At 49.9% G+C, this 10,661-nt stretch overlaps 1 protein-coding gene across 1 annotated transcript; it reads left to right on the forward strand.

Moving 5' to 3' along the window:
• The first annotated feature begins 9,214 nt into the window (after nucleotides 1-9,214).
• On the forward strand, nucleotides 9,215-10,058 carry LOC121583417 (protein S100-P-like). Its single transcript, XM_045225415.1, has 2 exons — nucleotides 9,215-9,615; nucleotides 9,904-10,058. The coding sequence occupies exons 1-2, from the start codon at nucleotides 9,478-9,480 to the stop codon at nucleotides 10,042-10,044; spliced, it is 279 nt and encodes a 92-aa protein (XP_045081350.1). The 5' UTR covers nucleotides 9,215-9,477; the 3' UTR covers nucleotides 10,045-10,058.
• Nucleotides 10,059-10,661: the final 603 nt, after the last annotated feature.

The following is a 10,661-nucleotide window of genomic DNA, read 5'->3' on the forward strand; positions in this document are numbered from 1 at the left end:
ATGACACTACGAATGTTCAAGTGCCCCCCTAGTAGTCCCTTGGGCTTAGCTCGTTGGTCCCAGATGACTCGAGAGTGATTGACACATTGAAAAAAGTTAAATTTTCTGTGTTTTCTGACGGCTGGGTTTAGGCCGTTTTGTTTCGTTTTGATTAGGGGCAGTTCGGTAGCGCAATTAACAATCCCTCCCGCCTGCACTGGATGCGGGAAACTAATTAAAACAGCCCGCACACCAGAAGCAGAGTCAGGGACCGCACACAGCGACCCCGGTACGCCCGAAGAGTCAAAATCCATCCCGGAGCCGGGTGAGCCGAGAGAAACCACAGGACCATAGCACTCACCCACCTCCACAGCGGCGACGATCAGTGGACGAGGCCATCCACCGCCCTCCACTCCGGTGCGTATCGCTGGCTTGGTGATGTTGGGCCCAGGATTGAGTTGCACATCCCCGGAGAGCAGGAGGGTAGTGAACAGGTAGTTTAACAGTTTCCGATAAATGTTGGACTTGTGTTTGTTGCGCCTAAGCGGTTCAGTAGAATAAGGAGCGAGGTAGACTTGGCCATTATTCAGAACATTATGGTATGCTGTGTACTGTCCGCTCCCGTGGAACGGTGAACCAATGTGTTTGTGTTTGGTGTTAATATTCTCCGGTAGTAGACTGATTGTGTCATCCCAGCAAGGACGCACTGAGATTATCAGTAGAGCAGCTACATAACTGACAATCATGGCAGAGTACTGGAGATAAAACACATAATTGCGCTTTAACTCTTTGCATGAGTTACTTAGCTGGGGTCGGCGTACACCTGATGGTTTAGATAAAATTACAGCATTCGAATGAGAAGCGGCACCTGCCGCACCACCCTGTCTTCCGTCCGCCATTTCCACTTCTGGTTTGATAAAGACAGCATCGATGTCCTTCTTCTGTAGCTTCTGGTACAGAATGTCGACGTGGGGCATGATTTTGTGAAAAAGCCGCAGGAAAAAAATAAAATCTTCGTAGCCAGATGCCTCTCTCACGGTGGGCTGGTAGCAGAAAACTGCATTAGCTACATCGCAGCCTGCTAGCCAGATTTTTCGTTCATACCAATTTTTGGAAAATCCTCGGGTGTAGGACTTTCCCCCTTTAGTAGAAACCTGTTGAATTATTAAATTTGGTCTGGGAGGTCCTAATTGTTTCGTTGCCAATTTATCTTGATTTGTTCGCCGACAAAAGGAACTTCTTTCAAAGAGACAATCGAGTTGCACTGCCATTTTGACAGTAGTAGTGAATTGATTGATGAGGCTACCCGCTCTTTTTTTAGTTACGTTCATGGTTATGTTACGTATGACGAAAGCGCGTAAGTGCAAGCCCTCAGAAACCCATAGAGATTGTATTGAAAGCTCTGATATTTGAAAAAAATTGATTTTACATTAGAGGCTATGAGAGACTTCTGGGCGATTTTCAACCTGACTGAAATCGCCCCAAAACTGGCGGGGACATTTGAAGCACGACTTTAGCCTGATTGGACATTTAGTGGCAGATCAGACGTCTAGATTAGAACACTGATAACTACTGTTGCCGTGATATAATTGATTAGGAAAAAAATCCCTTTATTTTCCCGTTTGGCAGTGCGTCGCCCATATCGCCCTAATGAACACACCGCCCCTGTTCACCAGTATGTTTTGTTTTTCTCCAGTGCGCCGTTATACCGCACTGTAGTGTTTTACGCATTGCTGCGTACCTCTGTATCTGCCGAATAAACCATTTATTCTGTGATCACCTGCTACAGTTCATAACAGATTCTAGTTTTGGGAACAGAAAACTGTATTGAGATTAAATGTTTAATTGATGAGAAAATGTGCAGAATGTCGGCCAAAATCCATCTCATGCCATCTTCTCCTACTGTCCGCCAGTGGGCTTCCTCTCACTATCATATTTGGTAGTGAGTGGAAACGCTAACCGGATGCTTCACATTTATACATCCAGTGAAATATCTGTCTCATTGTTCTATCTGAGGAGATACCCTCTTCTAGCCTGGTCCTATACAGCACAAACAGATCTGGGACCGGGCTAACACTTCATCTAAGACTAGGGAAACTACACTGAACACAATATAAACGCAACATGCAACAATTTCAAAGATTTTAATAAGTTACAATTCATATAAGGAAATCAGTCAATTGAAATAAATTAATTAGGCCCTAATCTATGGATTTCACATGCCTGGGAATACAGATATGCAACTGTTGGTCATAGATACCTTTTTTTTAAAGGTAGGGGCGTGGAACAGACAACCAGTCAGTATCTGGTGTGACCATCATTTGCCTCATGCAGCGCAACACATCTCCTTCACTTAGAGTTAATCAGGCTGTTGATTGTGGCCTGTGGAATGTTGTTCCACTTCTCTTCAATGGCTATGCGAAGTTTCTGGATATTGGTGGGTGTCACGCCCTGGCTCTGGGGACAATGTTATGTTGAGCCAGGGTGTGTATTCTATGTTTGATTTTCTATGTTGGGCTGAGTGACTCCCAATCAGAGGCAACGAGTGTCAGCTGGTTGTCTCTGATTGGGAGCCATATTTAACTGTCTGTCTTGCACTTTGTGTTTGTGGTTTCTTGTTCGTGTTGGTTTGTGCTTAAACCGTAGACGTCACGTTTTCGTTTGTTGTTTGATCGTGTGATCATTAAATAAATATAAATATGTTCACCTTCAACGCTGCGCATTGGTCTCTCCATGACGATCGTGACCGAAGAAACCACCAGAACTGGACCAAGCAGCCTAGTGAGGAGCAGAGTGGGTGGACTTGGCAACAGTAGAGGCAGAGCTTCGACTGGGTCAAGCCGAATGAGGAGCTGAATGACGGAGATTGGAAGCAGAGGAGCGAGAGTTGGGCGAGAATTATCGAGGCCTGGCCCACGGGGAAGAGAGACTCACAGAAAATTTTTAGGGGGGGGGCTCACGACGTCCGACCAGCAGGAGGCCGCGATAGAGCGGCCCAGCGGGTTGCCAGAGGAGGCCGCCAGGTTACGGGGGCTACTGGTCGAAGAGGGGATGGAGGATGTAGAGGCACGGCGAGAGGTACTGGCGTGTGTTGCCAGTCCGGTCCGGCCCGTTCCAGATCCCGGTGTAGGGCCAGTGGTGTGTGTCCCCAGTACGGTCCGGTCTATTCCTGCTTCCCGCACCAAGTCAGGGGTGCGCATCGTCAGCCCGGTCCGGCCCGTTCCTACTCCACGCACCAAGCCAGGGGTGCGCATCGTCAGCTCGGTCCGGCCCGTTCCTACTCCACGCACCAAGCCTACGGTGTGCGTCGCCAGCCCAGTCCGGCCTGTCCCTGCTCCACGCACCAAGCCTAAGGTGTGCGTCGACAGCCCAGCCCGGCCCGTTCCTGCTCTCCGCACCAAGTCTGTGGTGCGCGTCGCCAGCCCAGTTCGGCCCATTCCTGCTCTCCGCACCAAGTCTGTGGTGCGCGTCGCCAGCCCAGTCCGGCCCATTCCTGCTCCCCGCACCAAGTCTGTGGTGCGTTTCGTCAGCCCGGCTCGGCCCGTTCCTCCTCCACGCACCAAGTCTGTGGTGCGTTTCGTCAGCCCGGCTCGGCCCGTTCCTCCTCCACGCACCAAGCCAGGGGTGCGCATCGTCAGCCCGGTCCGGCCAGTTGCTACTCCACGCACCAAGCCAGGGGTGCGCATCGTCAGCCCGGTCCGGTCCATTCCTGCTCCACGCACCAAGCCAGGGGTGCGTATCGTCAGTCCGGCTCCGGCCAGCGGGGCCAGACCGGACCAGGGGTACTTTGGGGGGGTTGGAGTGGGGATCAGGCCCGGAGCCGGATCCGCCGCCAAGGCGGAGTGCCCACCCGGTCCCTCCCCTGTGGGATTTAGTTGGCGCGGTCGGAGTCCGCGCCTTTAGGGGGGGGTACTGTCACGCCCTGGCTCTGGGGACAATGTTATGTTGAGCCAGGGTGTGTATTCTATGTTTGATTTTCTATGTTGGGCTGAGTGACTCCCAATCAGAGGCAACGAGTGTCAGCTGGTTGTCTCTGATTGGGAGCCATATTTAACTGTCTGTCTTTCACTTTGTGTTTGTGGTTTCTTGTTCGTGTTGGTTTGTGTTTAAACCGTAGACGTCACGTTTTCGTTTGTTGTTTGATCGTGTGATCATTAAATAAATATAAATATGTTCACCTTCAACGCTGCGCATTGGTCTCTCCATGACGATCGTGACAGTGGGAACTGAAACACGCTGTCGTACATGTCAATCCAGAGCATCCCAAACATGTCTGGTGAGTATTCAGGCCATGGAAGAACTGGGACTTTTTCAGCTTCCAGGAATTGTGTACAGATCCTTGTGACATGGGGCTGTGCATGATCATGCTGAAACATTAGGGAATGGCGGCGAATGAATGGCACGACAATGTGCCTCAGGATCTCCGTGCATTCAAATTGCAATTGATAAAATACAATTGGGTTCGTTGTCCGTAGCTTATGCCTGCCCATACCATAACCCCACCGCCACCATGGGGCACTCTGTTCACAACGTTGACATCAACAAACTGCTCACCCACACGACGCCATACACGTGGTCTGCGGTTGTGAGGCCGGTTGGGCGTACTGCCAAATTCTCTAAAACGACGTTGGAGGCGGCTTATGGTAGAGAAATGAACATTCAATTATCTGGCAACAGCTCTGGTGGTGTGACAAGTATTGAGTATTCAAAGAGGCAGGACGCATACGCAGGAATTAACAAGGTCAAGGTTTACTTAAACAATGACAAAGAGAAATAACAAAGATAGAGTACATGACACGAAGCTAAACAATCACACACAACATCATTCAGAACAGTCCAGGGCTAAATAGGGGTGGTGATGGATGTAGCTCAGTTGGTAGAGCATGGTGCTTGCAATGCCAGGGTTGTGGGTTCGTTTCCCACGGGGGGGCAGTATGAAAATGTATGCACTCACTAACTGTAAGTTGCTCTGGATAAGAGCGTCTGCTAAATGACTAAAATGTAAATGTAAATGTGATGAGATGATGAGGTGCAGGTGCGCTGGAGGTGATTAGGGTGCGTTGGGTTTCCATTCCGGTGTTGCCGAGGTGGTGCGCTCAGACCGGTGGCTCAGTAGACTCAGTAGACTCAGTAAACTTGTTTGCTTGCCGGGGCGTTCCGAGGTGTCTTCGTTTGGGCACATACAGAACATGAGTTGACATAGCGGGAGACATCAGAAGCCAAGGTGGGCCACCAGTATTTTTGGGCTAGAGAATGCAGGGTGCGCGTAATACCAGAGTGCCCTGCCGTAAGGGTGGTGTGCGCCCAGATCAGCAGGCGGTCACAGACACAGGTGGGTACATACACGCGCCCTGGAGGGGCGTTGGCAGGCACTGGGTCCTCCTGAGCTGCCAGGCGGATGTCTTCGTCCACATCCCAAACGACAGGTGCAACGATGAGAGACAAGGGCAGGATCGGACCCCCCAGATCCTTCCTTTCTCCGGTATGGTGCATCCTGGAGAGTGCGTCGGCTTTCACATTCTGGGATCCTGGGCGATAGGACAGAATGAATTGAAATCAAGTAAGAAATTGGGCCCACCTGGCTTGACGAGAGTTCATCTGTTTCGCTGTCCATATGTGCTCCAAATTCCGGTGGTCAGTAAGAATCCGGAATGGATGGACTGCGCCCTCCAGCCAGTGTCTCCATTCCTCCAGAGTGAGGACCACCACCAACAGCTCCCTTTCTCCAACTCCATAGATCCTCTCTGCGGGGGTAAGCTTTTTTGAGAAAAAGGCACAGGGATACATTTTCTCTGGCTTACTGTGCCGCTGGGAGAGGACCGCACCTATGCCCTCCTCCAATGCGTCCACCTCCAGGATGAAAGGACGAGAGGGATCTAGGTGTTTTAGGATGGGCGCTGTGGTGAACTTTTCCTTCAGCCTCTTGAAGGCAGCGTCAGCCTCAGGGTTCCAGGCCAGCTTCTGAGGCCCACCCTCAAGGAGAGAGGTGAGCGGGGCGACTATGGAGCTGAAGGACCTGATGAAACGCCGGTAGAAATTGGCGAATCCCAGGATGCTCTGTAGCCCTTGATGGTGGTGGGGACTGGCCATGACCTGACGGCATCCGTCTTCACTCCTTCCATGAACACCCCCTGAGGACTGATCCTGTATCCTAGGAAGGAGATGGCCTGTTGGTGGAATTTGCATTTCTCCCCTTTCACCAACAGGCTATGTTCCCGGAGGAATAGTAAGACAACTCGGACGTCCCTGACGTGCTCCTCGAACGTAGCTGAGTAGATCAGGATGTCATCGATGTACACCACCACCTGTCTACTCAGCATGTCCCAGAACACATAATTGACAAAGGACTGGAACACAGAAGGTGCGTTGGCGAGGCCGTAGGGCATGACGCAGTATTCATAGTGGCCTGAGGTAGTGCTGAATGCCGTCTTCCACTCATCTCCTTCCCGGATTCGGATGATGTTGTAGGCGCTCCTCAGGTCCAACTTGGTAAAGTACCGGGCCCCTCGTAGCTGCTCGATGGCCGACGGAACCAGAGGGAGGGGGGTGCCGGTACTTGGTGGTGACTGCGTTCTGCCCCCTGTAGTCAATGCATGGTCTCAGTCCTCTGTCTTTTTTGGCCATGAAGAAGAAAGCTGGCGGAGGCAGGAGAGGTAGAGCGTCTGCTGAACCCCTGTTTCAGGGTCTCCGCCGCATACTTCTCCATGGCCTCAGTCTCCGCCATGGAAAGGGGGTAAATGCGACTCTTCGGGGGGTGTTGTCCCTCCAGCAGGTCTATGGCGCAGTCCCAGGGCCTGTGAGGAGGGAGACACATAGCCTTTGATGAAGAGAAGACATCGGAGAGATCTGCGTACTCATGTGGAATGTTGGGCTGGAGGGCGGACTCCGAACTCTCCACTGACGTGGAACAACAAACCACCGGCAGGCAGGTCTTCCGGCATGAGGTGGACCAGGCTGTGATCCTCTTGGTGATCCAATTGATGGTGGGGTTGTGTAGTCTGAGCCAGGGCAATCCCAAGACGATCCGGTGAAGGGGTGACGTGACGATGTGGAATGACAGCTCCTCGTGGTGCTCTGGTAGTGTGGGAATGGTGATGGTGATGGGGAGAGTGACGTGCGTAATGGTGCCTGATCCAAGGGGTTTATTGTCCAATGAGGTGACGTGTAGCGGAGATGGCAGTGGCATGGTGGGCAACCCCCATTCAGAGACCAGCTCCCTATCTATAAGGTTCCCCACTGATCCGGAATCTATCATAGCAGTAGAAATGGAAGAGAAGGAATAACCAGTCACCGTTATGGGAACCAAAAACAATGGTTTTGTGATAGGAGATGACGTCACACTAACGGAGCGGCGACGGGAGTCATATCGCCTAGATAGGGAGCCGCCAGGAGATCTGTGTTCCGTGGTGGTGTAGGGGGTGCTGCCCACCTCCATGGGTGAGGACTCGGAATCAGGACGGCTTCCATAGCTTAGATGGGGTGAGCGTCGAGGCTCCGGGAGCTGTTGGGAACGCCGTCTCTCTCTCAACATTTCATCAAGACGGATGGACGTGGTGATGAGGGTATCAAGGTCCATCTCGTCGTCCCGACATGCGAATTCCGACTTACTGTCCTCCCGTAGGACTCTCCTGAAGGCCGATGCGAAGATCACAATCATTCCAGCCGGAAGACGCCGCCACCGTGCGAAAGCTCAGAGTGTACTCGGACGCGGGCCCCTCTCTCTGTTGTGGATGGAGGAGATGCTCACCCCCGTCCTTTCGCTCCGTGGGATGATTAAACACCGCCCTGAACCAGGCGAGGAAGGTGGGGTAGGGTAGTGCCACTGCCTCCTCTCCTCCCCAGACTGCCGTGGCCCAATCCAACGCCTTCCCTTTAAGTAGCGAAATCACCAGCGCTATCCTGGCTTGGTCAGATGGATATGCCCCAGGCAGACGCGCCGGATAAAGGGAAACCTGTAGCAGGAAGCCGCTACATTTAGTAGTTTTATCGTCATAGTGCTCCGGTAGGGCGAGGGTTCCCGCAGAAGTGGGTGATAGCCAGGGGACAGGTGGATTGGGGGCACTCGCCGCTTCCTGAGGTGGACACAGAGTTCTGGGCAAATTATGCAGAGTTTGGAACACTTCCTGCATTGCAACTGGGCAAGCTGCTGCTGGTGCTGGTCCAGGCACTGGGAAACTCCTGCTGCATCCATTTTCGTTTGGTGTGTGATTCTGTGACGAGTACTGAGTATATGAAGAGGCAGGACGCAGACGCAGGAATTAACAAGGTCAAGGTTTACTTAACAATGACAAAGAGAAATAACAAAGATAGAGTACATGACACGAAGCTAAACAATCACACACAACATCATTCAGAACAGTCCGGGGCTAAATAGGGGTGGTGATGAGATGATGAGGTGCAGGTGCGCTGGAGGTATTTAGTGTGCGAGGTGGTGCGCTCAGACCGGTGGCTCAGTAGACCGGTGAATCAGAGCGCCGGAGGGGAGCAATGGGAGGAGACGTGACAGGTGGACATTCCTGCAGTCAGCATGCCAATTGCACGCTCCCTCAAAAGACATCTGTGGCGTTGTGTTTTGTGGCAAAACTGCAAATTTTAGAGTGGACTTTTATTGTCCCCAGCACAAGGTGCAACTGTGTAATGTTCATGCTGTTTAATCAGATTATTGATATGCCACACCTGTAAGGTGGATGGATTATCTTGACAAAAGAGAAATGCTCACTAACAGGGATGCAAACAAATTTGTGCCCAAAATTTGAAAGAAATAAGCTTTTTGTGCATATGGAAAATTTCTGGGATCTTTTATTTCAGTTCATGAAACATGGGACCAACACTTGATATGTTGCATTTTATATTTTTGTTCAGTGTATCATCTATAGTCTCTTATACCTTATAACTATAGCCCAGCATTTTTCCTGGTCAGGTCATGTGGTTTTGACCAAAGAACACGATGTGATCTTTTTTCACCTCTAGTTACATCAGGTTCACACTCCTACAGAAACACTCAAATCATTTGTGTGACCATTTTAATATAGCCAACCAAAACTCATTAGGCCTGGGTCCAGAAAGTCACTCAAAGTAAGCTAACAGCAGCTCTGAAAGAAAACAGCCACAAGGGTCCAAACACATTCCTAAGAACACTACCCTAAGAACATTTTAACTCTTCTTAAATCAAATCCGATTTGAAACAGTGGCACGACAGAATTCGATGGTACCGGACATTGAGGTAATGTTTGCAATAGGCGTTTTGATGTTAAGATTATGTTGACTCAAATGTAAACTCCCCCAAATCAAACACTATCGGTCACTGCCACCTCCCAAGCACTGGGCCAACAGTGGCTTTAGTAAGTTATTTGATTCAAACATCAAACAACATTAAGACATGAGCAGAACATAAAGGAGACTTCAATTCCACCCTGTACTTTCACCTCTCCTCCTGTCCAGTCGCCGAACGTTGCCTTGGAGTTTTTTGTCCTAACGTTATCCTCACCAGTAGCAGTCATGTCCCAACTCGAGACAGCGATGGCCATCCTCCTGAAGACCTTTGACAAGTACTCTGGAGCCGAGGGCAACAAGGGCACGCTGAGTAAGGCTGAGCTCAAGACCATGATGGAAAAGGAGTTGCCTTCTCTCCTGAAGGTACTGTACACTGCACCAAATTTATTAGATTCAACAAATCTTTATTGTCCCATCCATTTGCACATTTACTGATTTATCATGAACACTTATGAGGGATTACTATGTAAAGAATGTCTTATCAAAACGCCCAGAAGTGAAGATGTGACACAGGGAGATCCTGTTCTAACCGGGAAGTCAATTCTATAGTTTATATATCACTATTTGTGTGAATAACAGTCCTTGAGATGAATCCTGTTGTTTTGTGGGACACTCAGAAGAACTCCTTCATTCTCCTCCGTTTCTCTGCAGGCCTCTAAGAACCCCGGGGACTGTGACAAGCTGATGAAGGCTTTGGACCATAACGGAGACTCTGAGGTGGACTTCAGTGAGTTCGTGGTCCTGGTCGCTGCTCTCACCTGCGCCTGCCACGACCGTTGCCCCAAGAAATGAGCTCCTCATGCAGAACCGTGGTTGAGTTACTCCCGGCTGCAAGTAACACGTGCCTCCCCACCGGACCAGAGAATCCCACCAATCTCCTTATTTCTGTTTATAATCAGTTAATAATAATTTTCTTAATAAATACATCTTTATCCATTTGGATAGTTGTCTTGTCTGTCATTTGTGGCTGAAAATGTAAGTCATCCTTGTGCCAGTTAGCTGGGAGCATTTAAAACAGCGATTGTCGAGTAGGCCTATTTTTACGCACTTTTGCTAAATACATTTATTTTGTCTTTTCAGTCTTTTTTTCTTTATTTTGTGCACCACTTAGAGAACAAGTCATCATATTCAAGAATTTAGAGGTGTTTTGTATTACTTAAAAAAAATTAAAATAAATCAGAGTCACCTCAGGCACTTTAGACACGGCAAGCAGGGCAAACTTCAAATAAAGGCATGAGTTTATGACACACTTCGGCATGCAGGCTATTCATGGCCACCTGTGGCCACAGGTGACTGGTGAATTGCGGTCAAAGATAGTTTTTTGGCTTCCCTGGGAGCCTGCAATTACACTTATTATCAAATTATCACAGACCTGTAACTTCTTCTTTAAGGGGCTCCTCTGTCCTCCA

This window comes from Coregonus clupeaformis, chromosome 15 (genome assembly GCF_020615455.1).
Source record: "Coregonus clupeaformis isolate EN_2021a chromosome 15, ASM2061545v1, whole genome shotgun sequence".
Lineage (NCBI taxonomy): Eukaryota > Metazoa > Chordata > Actinopteri > Salmoniformes > Salmonidae > Coregonus > Coregonus clupeaformis.